The sequence below is a fragment of the Juglans regia genome, chromosome 15 (assembly GCF_001411555.2).
Source record: "Juglans regia cultivar Chandler chromosome 15, Walnut 2.0, whole genome shotgun sequence".
NCBI classification, from domain to species: domain Eukaryota; kingdom Viridiplantae; phylum Streptophyta; class Magnoliopsida; order Fagales; family Juglandaceae; genus Juglans; species Juglans regia.
Window position 1 is genome coordinate 668,272 of NC_049915.1, and position 15,586 is coordinate 683,857.

Below are 15,586 nucleotides of genomic sequence, written 5' to 3' on the forward strand. Positions count from 1 at the left end.
CAAAAGGCCCTTAATAGCCCTGCGGTACACATGAATTGACGTCTATTTTTCATGTCATTTTTGTTTTGACAGTATACTCATTTTCCTTTATTTTTGTTTCATTTTTTAAAATAAAAAATTAATAATATTTTATTATTATATAAAGAGTAAATATATAATCTAATATGGATGCAGACCAATGCTCATACTTTGCTGAAGTTTAGATTTTTTTTTAATCTTAATTTTTTTTTTCTTTAACTTCATTTTTTCTTTTTCCAAACAAATAAATTACTGACTTTTTTACTTTTTTTTTTTAATTTTTTATTTAAATCATTGTGTTAGGTGCATCTTGGGGCTAACATACCCGAGGTCGTTCCCTATGTGTGTGTGTATATATCCTTATATTTAAAAGCGTCTATAAGATATGAACAGTAATGAACAATAATAAATAGTAATTCTTGTTTAACATTTTCATTTCATTAATGCCCTTGGTAGTTAGGTGTTATTACGATTTTAGCCTTACTTTTTATGTTTTACTTTTTTCATTTGCATTTTGTCAGCTACTCTTATTTGATTTGTCATTATGGTTTTAGTCTTCTGGTTTTGTTAACTAACCCTTCATCTTGAGTTTCTAAATTTGATCCAATGGTAGAAGTTAAAACATTGAAAATAAACTAACTTAAATAGATAATTAAAATATAAATATCATATCATACATTTAAAATTAACTTTAATTTATAAAACACTAATATTTTATCATTAAATAAATGATGAAATTTTGTTAAATATTTTTAAGAGAGTAAAACTATATAAATAATTAAAAATTTTAACATAATTTAAATCTCATAATAATTAGTCTATTTACTAATCAATCTTATGTATTTTTTTAATTTTGATGATTGTGAACTAACATCTAATTTAATTATTCAAGATTTTGTGCTGCATGTAGAAAATCACACTTTATTTACGATTTCGACATATTATTTTCAAGAGTTTTTCTTTCAATTAGATAAACGTGGCAAACGTGCTTGCACGTTTAACCACTGCCGGTATGTATATATATATATATATATATATATATATATAATTCATAGAAGCGAATGTGCGAGGGGCTAGCTGCATTGGGCAGGGTTAGAAATTTTGGTAGCTAAAGCCGAATGTCTTGGAAAGTTAGACAAAACTCATGGTTATATATGGGAACTGCTAGGGTCACATAGAGGTGATTTCGAGGGTTCCACTTATAAATGTAAAATATACTTTTTTTTTTTTTGGTATTTTTTAAAGGAAAAGTTTTATTGCAAGCTAGTTTACGTACTAATTCGCACACCGATATTGACATATAAGGTATCTGCTTAATAAAACGATGCGAAATGAAAACGAAAATCATTTTTGCGAGATAGATAACTTTCTTATTCTCTTAAAATTTTTCTTCTTTTATTTTTCTTTTCAATAAAAAAAACTATGTAAGCGTTGGTACCTGGTTGGATACGCGAACTTACTTGTACCTAGTAGGGGTGATACCCGCCCCCTACGGGGCGGGGCCACCCCTCCCCCGTCCGCTGCCCGGGGTGCGGGGGTGGACCCCCACCTGTCCGCACCCCCGCACAGTACTTTTTTCTGGGCCCTAAATGGCCCAGAATCAGTTTTTGGGCCCAAAATTCGTTTTGGGCCACTTTGAGCCCATTATTTAGATTAAAAAAAATATAAATTTAAAAACAGAAAAGAAATAATTTTTTTTTGATAAGTAGATATTAAGTTTTAACTATTAAATAATTAAGTAATATTCATCACTAAGGCAGTAAGATACTATGCTACAATAAATAGTTTACAATTATACAAATTAAGAGAACTAATAAACTATTACACTATTACAAACGCTTCTAAAAAAAATAAATATTACAAATTGTATAATTAACTATTGTAGCAACATTACAATAATTGTAAATTAAGAAAATTAATTTTGGGGTGGAGCCGTAGTTGTGAGTTCACTGAGTTGTGTCGAATGTCGATTGCTGTGAGACTGAAAATCAATAAGTTAAAAATAAAAGTTAATAAGTCAAAAAACCTGAAATATTAATAAGTTAAAAATAAAACAAATTAGAATTAAAAAGTTATAAAAATGAAACAAAGTTTTAAATGCAAAAAACAATTAGGGAAGAAATTATGCAAACCATGGCAATGGTGAGTCCAATACAAAAGTCATACTGCATCGGAGGTAGCCGTAGACGCCGTCTCATGTATCACTATAAGTATTAAATTTGAAATGAAATTAATGAATATCAATTAAATGAAAATAAATAAATGAAAATAAGAAATTAGAATAAATACCAGATCCAGACTGATCATCACCCTCCTCCTCGACGTCAGCCTCCTCATACTCAAGAACATCCGGAACATGAATTGGAGTTCCCTTGATCCAATTCTGCGTGCAAATCAAAGTCTCCACAGTAGTAGGAGCTAATGAACTCCGAAATGAATCTAATACACGTCCTCTGGTGCTAAAGGCCGACTCTGAGGCTACTGTGCTAACAGGGATGGCCAAAAGTGTGCGGGCTATCTCTCCAAGGATGAGATACTTCACAGCATTCACCTTCCACCAACTTAATATATCGAAATCTTGTGAAAATGGTAGAATCTCTGCTGCTAAGTATCTGTCTACTCTGACTGAGCCTCTACAGAAGTCCGGAGGAAGGGGGTCTGCTCATACCTCTCACCCCACTCCAATCTACGCATTTTCCCACTCTCGACTTCAGGAAACTGTGAGCCTGAGGCTGAGGGGGTAGATGTAGGTGCCGCAATATTACCACCCCGCAGGGTGGAAAACTCATCAAATAATCTAGTAAGGGTTTCCCGAACCCTTGCTGCAATAAGCTCCGCCCATACTTGCCCGTACGCAAAGCCCAATCCAAATATCATGTCATCCAACTTATACCCCGGGTCAAAGACGACAGCTACATATAACAAAATATTAGGCCTAGTTAAATCTCCCCAATACTTGTCGTACTTTGACCTCATAATCAATGCCATCTCCCGCAGCCTAATGTGACCACCCGCGACCATGTCATCTAATTATTCTTTTACCTTATATATTTGCTGGCATACAACATTGGATGTAGGGTACAAAGTTCCAGATAGCCTCGTGGTGATATCGTAAAAAAGCCTCAAAAACTCTACAAAAATAGTTACAATTTCCCAATCATCAGCTACGGGTTTCCCCAATCCCCCGTGATCATCAAAATATTTTACATATTGGATGTCTTCATCACCCAATAATGCAAATGCCAGCCTATATTCTTGAGCCGCCTCCAACATCAGAAATGTTGAGTTCCAACGTGTAGGCATATCAGTACAAAGACCCTTCTTAGATGTTAGACCCGCAGATCTCGCAGCAACCTTGAATTTCTCCAACCTTGAAGGAGAAGATCTCACCCATCTCACAGCAGTCCTAACTCGAGCAATCGAGTCATGAAGATCTCTCAAACCATCACTGACAATCAAATTCAGAATATGTGCTGCACATCTCACATGCAGACACTCACCACCCATAAGTGTCTTATTTGCCTCTCTAAGATAAGTTTTCAAATGTCCTAATGCAACATCGTTAGACGAGGCATTATCGACTGTGACTGTAACAACTCGGCTCAAACCCCACTCTTTTATTGAAGCCTCCAAGGCCTTCCCAACTGTCTCACCCTTATGATCGGTGATTTTATAAAATTTTATAATTTTCTTGTGTAATGTCCAATGGCAATCAATAAAATGCACAGTCAAAGACATAATTAAAATTTTGGATCGATGTCCAAGTATCAGTGGTGAGACAAACAAATTGATCCGCCAATTGACCCCTCAACTTTTCATTTTCAATGTAAAAATGCTTTTTTACATCCTTTGCCACCGTGTGGCGAGAGAGAATATTAAACCTTGGTTCCAAGTAGTGAGAATACGCTTGGAACCCTTTCCTGTCTACAATTTGAAAAGGTAGCTCGTCCATTATGACCATACGAGCTAGATGTCTTCTACACTCATCGGGATCATACTTAGTATACCCCATCAAACTTGCACCCCCACTAGTCCCATCCGCCATTTTTTGAAGTCCAACTTCTAGCCTAGATTGGCTTTTATCTTGTAATGATCTTAATATTGGACTTTTTTTGCATTGCTCTTCTAAGTGCACCTTTAATTGTGAGGTGCCATGTTTCCTATAGTGGCATCCATAAATTTTGCCATAATGGTTACACTTGGCTTGGGGGTTACTTGAGTCACCACCCTCTAGTTTGGTGAAATGACTTCAAACTATTGAAGCAGGTTTCTTGCTGGGCTTGGGGGCGGGGCAAGGTGCCGTAGGGCTAAGGGTAGAGGTATGAGTAGGAGGGGTAGGTGTAGAGGTAGGGGTAGGGGTGCCCTCGGCCTGAAAAGGAGAGCTCGCACTCGAATCCGCTGGCATATCCATGAACTAAAGCAAACAAGAAATCTGAAATAATAGAAAACATAACAACTATATAATGAACATAAAAGAAAAGTAGAATAAAAAAAAGTATCACACTATCATTTGGTTATAAATGTAATAAAGTATATTAACAACAAATACACTATATGTTGTTAATAAATTAACTTTATTTAAGTAAGGTAGAAAAGTCCACATCCAACAAATTAAAAAATATTAACGAAGAAATGACATCTTTTTATTTATTTATTTTTTTAAAAAAAATCTTCATCTCTTAATATAACATCAAATAATTTTTAAAATGTAGTATTATGCATGGGTTGAAAAATTATATTTAGAGTAGATAAGTCTTGTGTATTTTTTTTTAAAGAAAAAACTTGATTAGTAAATGTGAAACTTACAAGAATAATATTTTTTTTTTTAATGATGAATCTCATTTTTTTTAAAGAAAATCCTTAGTATACTTGTATAAATTATATCTAGCATTACTAGTCTAGAATAGGGTATTAGAGGATAATATATACACACACAAAGTTAATTTCCAGATTTTAATGGCATGCAATTTCTTCTTTATACATTGAGCCCTAAATTAATTTAGGGGTTCCAATATTTGAAAACCCTAAATTAATTTAGGGGTTTCAAAGATTGAAACCCCTAAATTAATTTAGGGTTTCGGATTTGAGCCCTAAATTAATTTAGGGGTTCCAATCCGAATTAATTACACAATCAATTCCAATCCAATCCGAAATAATTACAGAAATGAGAAAACAAACACAATTCACATGCATTTCACGGACTCATTCAAATTTCAAACCAAAACACATGCACAATCTAAGCTCCACAGCACACAATTCACAAAAATCCCATCCTCCATCTCCGATAAACCCCATCCTTCCTCCAATCTCTATTAAAAATATAAATCACAACAAAATAAAATAGGATAGAGTTTGAGTTTCTTACCTTCGAGTTCGGGATTCGGATCTTCGGTGAGATGTAGAGAAAGGGACTGGATGCGCACAACGACGTTGAAGGAGATGCTGGTAGCTGGGTGCGGCGCCGGAAACTCAGAGAGAGGAGGATGAGTTGAGCTGGGTCAGCAGCAGAGACAGAGATGAGAGAAGTGAGAGTCCGAGAGTGAGCGAGGGAGGGAATCAGGGGGGGGGGGATTTCATTTCTAATTAACCCAGGCATGAAACGACGTCGTTTCATGCGTAGTTATATATATATTATGATATCTGGGTGGTGTGACCCCATCACTTAAGCCAGACGCAGATCTTGAGGATCTGCTGCCAGTCAGCTATCCCAGCAGAAAAAACCCCATCCCATGGCGGAAGCGGAGAAGGATTCAGGCAGCGGCGAGGGAGCCACCCCTAGTACCTAGCAAGACTCTTTTTTAAAACATTTAAATTTTTTAAAAGAAATCATAAATTTATTAAAAAATACTTTTTTAATCATGAAGTAAAAAAAAAATCAAATGGATAGAAATTACGTCTCATCTCATTATCTAAACAACAATCTCATTGTCCTATTTGACATTCAATATCCTTATCCAACAAGAAAAAAAGAATGAGGGACAAAAGCAAGTGAATCATAGCTTGAGGATTGCTAGCTTGGTTGAAGTGTTGAGGAGAAAGGCAATATTAGATTAATGTTTCTAAGACCACAAAGAAAAAATCTATATATATATATATATATATATATAACTTTTTATCCTTTCGAAAGTCAATAATATTTGTTAATTACGGTGACGGATACGAATTATGATTGCAATATATGTGCTTTGTTGATTATATAAGATTAAATATTTGAGTCAACTCGACCAACTTTATTGAAAGAGTTTAAAATGAATAAAACGGATATTGTTCAAATCAATTCAATATAACATTGAGATTATTTAAACGAGTTAGGTTAAGAATCTAAGATTGAGAAATCTGATTTTAATAGCCATAGATTCTTAAACTTAAGCCCTCGTTTGTTTTTACAATCATTTTCATCTCATCTCTTCATTATAATTTTTTTAAATTTTCATACAAAATAAAATATATAATTCAATTTTTTTAAATTTTAAAATAAAAATAATATTAAAAAAATATATTTTAAAAATATTTTATTTAATTTTTAATTTTTATTTTAATTTATCTATCTCATTCGAAAAAATAAACGAGGTCTTATCACTGTCGAAAGAAAAAGTTGTATAAGGGCGAATTTTCCTTCTATATATGGATTTAACTCGAAACAAGTATTTGGGCTTAGGTTGGGCTTTGTGGCGTACGGATTGGTGGCAAGACAGTTCCAAAAGCTCTCGAAGCCTAAGGCCCTAAAGGCTAAACCCACAATTTCAAATCCCCGAAATTGGCGGCAAAATAGAAAAAAAGCAGAGCCTTGCGTAGAGAACATCTATGCCCGCGATGTCGACAATCTTCATTGCAGTTCAATGCTCTGCAATGAAGGTATCTCTCTCTCTCTCTCTCTCTCTCTCATTGATGATTAATGAAGTTTCTCTTGGGTGAAGCAGCAGCAGAAGAGAAAGATATTTAACAAGTGGTTGTTTGTGGTCTGCAACCCAATAGCAATCCGTCCGGAAGGCGTGCGCTCAGGAATTCATGGGCCTTCCACATGTCCTGCAATTCTCCTCCAATAATCAACCAACCGGCCTCCATGGAACCCCACTACCAGAATCGCCAAAAAAATAAAAAATAAAAAAACTAATGAATACGCTAGCAATGACCGATTTTGGTGCCATCGCAGGACGATTCAAAGCGATTGGAAGGAATACCTCGATTCAGAGCACAGCGATCATATCAGAGGAGAATTATAGTACACTTTCGGTCCAAAAGCTTTCGACGATATGTTGGAGGAGGTGAAGTGATAACCTTTATATAAAACTACCATCGAGTATATTTTAACCTTTATGCTTAGCTTAGCCTAACCTAGCCTTGAACACTTGACCAATCACGCACTTTGTGAATGGTTGTTACCTTATATTTCCTCTGAATTGCAGACAAGGCAGGAAAGAGAGAAAGAGATGATGATAAAAGTCTAAAGAAAAAAGAAAATACTGACAAATCCCAAAAAGTTCAGGACTTTAAAAAATGTTTGCAATCAAGTTGCAACATGTAACCTCGCCCAACAAAAAAAAAAAAAAAAAATTATTTTTAACACTCGGGTAAAACCATTGGCGTGATCGTCAATCCTTTTTTTTTTTTTTAATAATTAATGTGACAAGTATATCAATATTTTTTTTACGTCAATGGTGTTACCCGAGTGTTACATTTGGAGTGATGTGAGTAACAGGACCTCCCACAAAATAAACAATAATCTCAAAGAAAACCTCATAAACAATTGACACCTTCAGTCATTCAGTGCCAAGGAACCAAGCCGATCACTAACACTGGACTCCGAGGCAGCTTTATGGAGGACTTCCATTGCCTCGGCCACCTTCTGCTTCAGGGCATCTGGAGACTCAAGGAGATGGATTACCTCAGACTTGTCCATCTCCAGCAACATCCCTGTCACCTTTGCAGCATTGTTGGGCTCAAGCTGCTCCACATGGGGATATAGTTGTTCTCCCAGCATCTGTGATTTCAAGAAACATTAACTACAATCATGCTTTCCACAGATTACTAAATAATATTCTCTACAAGTATGATGGTCACAATCAAGTTCAACATCTTATTTGATGTCCCTGATTTACAAGTAATAACCATGTTCTCATTGATAACTCTTTATTTTGGACCATTATGGCCTTTTCAGATGATTGACAAAATCGATCTCTCTATGGATAGCACAGGGGTGCTTAAAATCAATCTCTGGTCTTAACCAAAAGAAAAGCACAAACCCTAATACAAGGGCACTACACAATATAGACACCGAAAAGATGATGGCGATCATAAGCTACAACTAACCATCAGCGACTCAAACAAAGATCCTTACGAAATCATATCTCATAATCACTGCATCAAAAGAAAAAATAACATACCGCTCGCTGATTCTCTGGACTAGCAGAAGCCAGAGCAGATAGAAGTGCTGAAGTATGCACATGCCCAGGTCGTTGGATGTCAATAGGAGTTGCTGGCCTCCCCAAACCATCAAAAGGCAAAGACATCACAGGCCCTATAACACCTTGAGAAACCACAGATGCATCCATGCCAGTTCGAGAACTTCCCACATATCGAAAGCCTTGGTGAGGGTTATGATGCATTAACTGAAATTGAGAAGTGGATGAAGAATATCAGAGATAAAAGATAAATTAGTACACCATAAAGGTTCTAGTCATTGCATAATCTATTTATCATGGGCTACATCATGATTACAAGGGTAGCAAGTTACAAAACTATATGTAAAGCCATCAAAAAGCACATACAGAAAATTTGGGCAATGAAAAATAATGCGACAAAAAATTGAATTGGAAAAACTTCAAATTTTATATAACCATATCAAGAATACTTTAAATTAAAATAAAAAATTAAGTCAATATTCATAATTTAGTCATTTGATTCCTATCAAGCAAGTGCCTAGTTGTAGATTGCCTTATATTTTTAGCCAGAGAATCTTGCATTCTCAAAGCCCCTGTGAAAGATTTTGGTATTCAAATAAAAAAACAAATTGTTCATGGCAACTCTACATCAATGTGGCCTTGGAATCATATAGACAACTATAAAATGCGATGAAACCAGAATGAGCAGTAATGAAAATAAAGAAGGTTAGTTATATCACCTGCTGCTGCTGCACCTGTTGAAGGTTTCCAACTCGCCGCACACCCATTTGCTGCCCTGGCTGGCCTTGCCGTTGAAGGTGGTATGGCATCATAAAGTTTGGAGCAATACCCGGTCGCATTCCGTGGAAGAGTTGCTGCTGGAAGCCATAAGGCTGAGGGGGTAGCAGACCAGGATTGCCTTGACCAAAATACAAATGTTGTGGGGAAAATCTAGGCACCCCAGGATGAAATCCTGCAATTCCTGCAGGCATCTGTGCCATCCCACTATGTGTTCGGATTTGAGAAAAATGTGCCTAGAAGGGAGATATATGTATATATACATACATATGTTATTGTCGATAAGCTATGACACATATGACAAAATGAGAATTTAAGCAATGGCACCAACTACTACCCATCATGATACAAATGAGAGCCAAATTCTTTGTTCCTTTTTCAAATTCACAAAACACCCACAAGGTCATTAACCTATGGACCTACCCTCCACCCTATTCTTGTTGGTGTACGGGAAAGGAGCCATTTGAGAGGCAAAATTCTAATCAGATTTTAAAATTTATCAGACATTTACTTGCTAAGTTTCGAGACTTCCAGACAGAAGACATACAGTGAAAATATTTGTAAGCATGTAGAAATGAATGGTAAACTTTTGGATAGTTATGAGAAGGAAATTCTTTTTAGCCATGTGAAGAAAATCCATGAACGTTATCAATTTAAGACAAAATTTTAATCTTACAAGTATCTGTCTGTCCTAGTCCAAAACACCTTGGCCAAAAATTCTGGGTTCCAAAAATCCACGCCTGAAAGCTATATCCAGCACTAACAACTTGTTATTTGCAACCCACACAGAATAAAAAAAGAAGGCTATCTAAATTACTATATTGCAGGTGAAGTCTATGACTTACACGTTTCTTTTTCTTTTCTTTTATATATGTCTATTTTTCTTAAGGAAATGCAGCAGAGATTTAATATTAAATTTCCAAATTAGTCCTCAGCAATTCCAGTATGTCCAGCGCCAGTTGTGTAATAATAACAACAAAAGACTGCAAGGCATTAACTGCAAACTCAAGAAGTAGAAACCCGCCTTTTCAGCTTATAACTAAACTAGATTGGTTCAAACCTTATTAAAACATTTGCATCAAATGTCCACACAATTAAGAAAGAAACAGCTGCACTTCAAACTGACAAATTACATTTTCTAGATAACCATCAAAATATGCAGAAGAATCACCTGAAGCTGAGCTTTTCTGTCTTCTTTACGCTGGGCCACAGCAACGTACAGAGGTTTCCGCCCTATCATCTTTCCATTCATTTCTTCCAGCTGAAGAAGAAATAAGAAGAGAAGGCATGCATGAGAGAAAAAATGGGTCAGCACTATATGCAAAAGCAGGGTCTGCCAAGTGGCCTAGAAAAAGAATCAATAACTCACAGCTTTAGCAGCTTCCTGTGGAGAGGAAAATGCCACAAAGCCATATCCCTTGCTGTGACCTTGGGAATCAACCATGACCTAAAAGATTCATATGAAAAAACAAAGCCAAACAAAAATTTACAACAGGAAACATTTATTATAATTGTTTATCTAAAGAAGACATTTAACATTAATTGGCTCTTAAACAAGTCTTACTAAGGACCAGTACAGAAAGAAGGGGGCAAAATCACTCCACTTGAAGCTAAAGATATACCTTGCATGATGTTATTGTTCCAAACTCGGAGAATAATTCCTTCAGCTTGTCATCATTTACATTGTCATCAAGATTTTTCAAATATAAATTAGCACCTTGAGATTTTTCGTATCTACTGATTCTTTCCTGTTCAAATTTTTCCTTCAACTCTGCCTCCCTTTCCCCTCTACTTTGAGCCCTCCCCACAAATAAAACCTTGTCATCAAAAGCAGTGGCCCCATTCAACTTCTCAACTGCAACAGCAGCATCATCTGGGCTCTGGAAGTTCACAAAACCAAAACATTTGGACTTCCCATTTGTGTCTGTCATAACAACTGCACTGGTGATCGTACCATAGGAGCTAAAAAGTTTCTTGAGGTCTTCATTAGTAGTTTTTTCGGGCAAATTTTTCACATAAACATTAGTAAACTTTGGCAATCCAGTTGCTTCAGTCCTTTCATCACGGCGAACAAAAAGTCCAACATAGACTTTTTTATCATTTATCAGCATGCCATTCAATTGTTTAATTGCATTTTGTGCAGATTCCTCATTTTCAAATTGTACATATCCATGACCTTTTGACTGACCATTGCTATCAACAACCACCTTGGAAGAAAGGACAGTCCCAAAGACAGCAAAAGTGTCGTGCAATGCCTTGTTATCTATTGATGTGTCCAGGTTCTTAATGAAAACATTAGCATATCCACTTCTTCGAATAGTAGAATCTCGATGAGAATACATAATCCTGATAGGTTTCCCGTTGATAAGAGTATAATTCAAACGTTCCAGAGCACGAGCAGCTGCGATTTAAGTACAAACAAGCAATGATAATTCATACCTACATATATTCATGCATACTCATTTATAATTATACATACATATACGAATCTAGACAAGCATATTCTCAAAGAGACACATAATAAACCAAACACCATACTTTCCTTGCATTACATTGAGAATTCACTAGAACTCATTCACAAACTCAGCAGTCAATTAAGTTTGTTTCACAATTGTGGAAGAGATGGGAAATGCTGGCACTTGACTGAAATGAGGTCAGAAAAAAGTGAAGCAAATAGCACTAATATTTTTTTATAAGTATAATGAAATATTATTAAAACAAGTAAATAGCTGTGGCCGAAGTACACAGGATAACTATCAAGCAAATGGTGCTAATACCACTATCATCAGATCTCATCACATTTACTGAAATATCTCTTTAATATAAAGAAGATATAAAAATCAAACATGCCAAGATTTCCTTTACCTATCTTAATCAGTTTATTGTCCATAAAAAGCAAACAAAAATTGATTACTACTGCTTCAAAAAAAAATTCAAACATTTGTATCCCTTAAAATTCCTGCTCGAACTCTACGACTTAAGAGACAAAAAGACATACATAAAATGAGTTCCACAAAATTGATCACTGCAAAAATTTAGGCAGAATCCACTTTATATGTATGCCTCTCTCCTAGACTCGAAACCCAAAAGACGTCCTCCTAAAAATCACACTTAACGATGTAATCGTAGAATATACTAAAATATATCAAAAACTAAAAAACAAAAACAGAAACATAAACCATATACTTAAACAAAGGCCCTGAGAATTGAAAATCACTGTCTCTCGCACGCGCAAAGATACACTCAAACACACACACGGCAGAAAAGAGTAATCAACAAATACCAATGCGAGCGCACACATACACGTACTCTATGTATAACCGTCTGTATCTACATATACAAATACACGCACATGTCTATGTAAATAGTCCGACTGAAAATAAAAGAATTAAATCTGAGAACAGAGGCAACGGGTGGTCAAACAGCGCCGTAGTACGTACCCTCATGAGGGTGGGCGTAATTGACATAAGCGTAGCCGAGAGAGGACGCCCGAGTATGATCCCTGAAAACCCTAATGGACACAACAGTAGCCACCTGGCCGAACAAATCGAAAAGTTGCCCCTCGTCCACGCTCGGGTCCAGATCCCCCACGTACAGCGCCAGGTTGGCGGGAACCCCAATAGCCGCCTCAGGGGACGGAGGCGGCTGAGACGTTGACGTAGACGGAGCGGAAATATCAGCCGCCATTGGTATCTCAGAAAAAATTCCGAAAAAAAAATAAGTTTTTCAGTGGAAAATCACAAAACAAAACAAAAGAAAACAGAGAGTATTAGTTGGGAAGAATTTGGTTTCTGATCGAATATATTATATAGGGAAGGAAAAACTAGGGTTTCCGTCTCCTAATGCTGTAAGGAGTTCTCTTTTTCTTTTATTTTTTTTATTTTTAATTTTCTCTGGAGTTGGAGTGTGAGAGAGGCGGAGCGAGAGGGGAAGGAAGGTGGCGAAGGCATTTTATACGTGAGTGTGAGAGAGAGAGAGTTGAATCCACTGGGTTCGTTTCGAACTACTTAGCATTTGAGGATGCACACGTGGACATGACGACGTGGAATTCGACCATTGAACTTGTCCCCCCAAGTTGTCGCGCGGCCCCACTTTTCTTGTTTTTTTGCGTCTATAATTTATAAAACAAATTGACTAATATATTCTACAGTTCTTAGTTATTAAGGAAACAAATCGACAATATATATCTCAAATATTGGGTTATTTTCTGTTATTTTCTTCTAATTTTTCTTATGAGGCAAATTTGTTTAAAAGAAAAAAAAATTGATTATCATAGAATATATCTAAAGTGCTTACGTTTCATAATTTTAATTTTAAAAATAAATTTTAAATTTTATAAATTAAATTCTATCATTTAAGTCATGTAAATGATTTTAAAAGCCCAAAATTAAGAAAAAAATAAAATAAGAACCATCAATTTATATAAAAGTCCGTCCTAACAATTTATATAGAAGTATATGGGTATATTGAGTGCTTTGTCACATAGTAGATTAGTAAATAGCATAATTCTTTTAAATATTCAATTGGTGAAATTAAAAGCGGAAAAATATTTAAGCAAAAAAAAAAATTATACAAAAAAAAATTTATAAACTAATATGGTTTGATATAATACATTAGACTATAAAATTATTTTTATTACAAATTAGATCTAAAATATCATATAAAGTCATATCAATTTATACGTAGATTTATTTTTATAAGATATTTTTGTAACTATAACATGTCTCTTAAAAGTGAGCAAAATACATGCAACACGTAAGACAGGTTGCAAACTTGCATGCATAGATTACATGGCGAAGATGTTTGGGATGGAGAAAAATATAATGTCACGAGTTTTGCATTGGTTTATTCATAGGTATTTTAAAATTCAAAACCATATAATGAATTTTAAATTCTCACACATACCTTAGATACTACGTTACTGTCCATAAAAGAATAATTTTCTCCATGCCCGTAATATTCTCAAACTGCCCAAGGACTAGGAAAAGAACATTGTAGCAAAGCCATTGGGATTATGGTTGCAGGAACTTTGGCATGGCGTATTATATGATGCAAAATAACAATCTTCTCACATAATTGATTGGTCAAGTGATAATGCATGCATGAAGTCCCTCCCTTTGGTTGAAGGATGAAATCTATAGGCACTTCTTCAATACTCAAAAGCAATAGATGGTCATTGACTTTATACTCGTACTTGGAGGCTGGATTTGGAATCAACGTCATAAATAGAGCATGTAAAATCACTTGCATCATTGTTAGTTATACTCCCAAGGACACTAGATTTATTTATGTTGGATAGTTCTACAGCCACCAACCATTACTCCCGCTCGTAGATATCGCTTGACATGGTATGACACAATGACTTTTTTAATTTAAAAAAGAAAAAAACAAAGGAGAAAGGAGAGCATATCTAGCGATTGGTGATTTGCCATTGTTGATAGAGACGACGAAAACAAGGGAGAGACGTTTTCAAAAGGGATTGAGGCTTGAAAAAGATAAAAACAATAGAAAAATGAGAGCAGATCTAGCGATTGGTGGTTTGCTGTTGTTGATAGAAGCTACAAATTTTACAAGGGAGAGACGTTTTTGGGAGAGGGGGGTTTGAAGAAGACGAAAGAGAGAATGGAGCAGATTTACTTTTTCACTTGAATAAGACGAAATTTTTTAATCTATTAAATCATGCCACTTCAAGTGAGATGGTCAAGTGGTGGACGTAGCTTTTTTCATTTATGTATGTATGTGGTCAAGATTCAGTGACATAAGCAAATCAACATTGCTAGCTACAGTCCGTGATGTTCAATTCTTGGAGCAGCAGTAAGTAAAAATCTCATAACATAATTTTTTTGTATAATTTAAAAGAAAATAAATAAATAAAATATATTTATAATTAAATTATATGATTAATTTAGTTGATTAAATTTATTTTCTTTTAAATTATATAAGAAAATCATGTGTTGAGGTGTTTAATCCATATTCAAAGAGTAAAAGAAAAAAAAAAAAAGTAATAAAATAGTAATAAAGAAAATATAAGTATATCATTATCGATAAAGAAAATTCATAGGAACATAACTAGGGGAGACCGCCCGCTAAGCAGATGAACTATGCTCACCTATCACGAGTCTATCGTTATATAATCTGGAGAATTGATAAAAAAACAGCACATGAAATGCGCGCGCTAAATATACATAAATCTAGCTGTGAGCTTTCTTTTGTGAGGTTTGCCAAGGGTAATAAACGTTGAAATTATTGGAGTAATACTCCCTATTTCAATTTTTATCATTCTCTTATTATTTTATGATATAATATTAGATAATTGAAGAGTATTTATTATTTTTTTATTTATGAACCTATCATTTAATGCCACATCATGAAATGATGAGAGGATGATG

General features: G+C 35.1%; 1 protein-coding gene across 1 annotated transcript; it reads right to left on the minus strand.

Annotated features, from left to right (window-relative positions):
- Positions 1–7,489: 7,489 nt before the first annotated feature.
- LOC108981166 (polyadenylate-binding protein 3-like) lies at positions 7,490–13,113 on the minus strand. Its single transcript, XM_018952251.2, has 7 exons — positions 12,638–13,113; positions 10,820–11,598; positions 10,567–10,644; positions 10,369–10,458; positions 9,140–9,433; positions 8,403–8,627; positions 7,490–7,999 (listed from the first exon to the last, which is right to left on the minus strand). The coding sequence occupies exons 1-7, from the start codon at positions 12,882–12,884 to the stop codon at positions 7,775–7,777; spliced, it is 1,938 nt and encodes a 645-aa protein (XP_018807796.2). The 5' UTR covers positions 12,885–13,113; the 3' UTR covers positions 7,490–7,774.
- Positions 13,114–15,586: the final 2,473 nt, after the last annotated feature.

Bases quoted from the DNA above. Each gene is read 5' to 3' on its own strand.
- LOC108981166 (XM_018952251.2), bottom strand. From the start codon at position 12,884: ATGGCGGCTGATATTTCCGCTCCGTCTACGTCAACGTCTCAGCCGCCT. The intron at 10,645-10,819 runs GTATATCTTTAG...TGAATCTTTTAG, and splicing joins GAACAATAACATCATGCAAG to GTCATGGTTGATTCCCAAGG. The intron at 8,628-9,139 runs GTGATATAACTA...TCTCAATTTCAG, and splicing joins AACAGGTGCAGCAGCAGCAG to TTAATGCATCATAACCCTCA.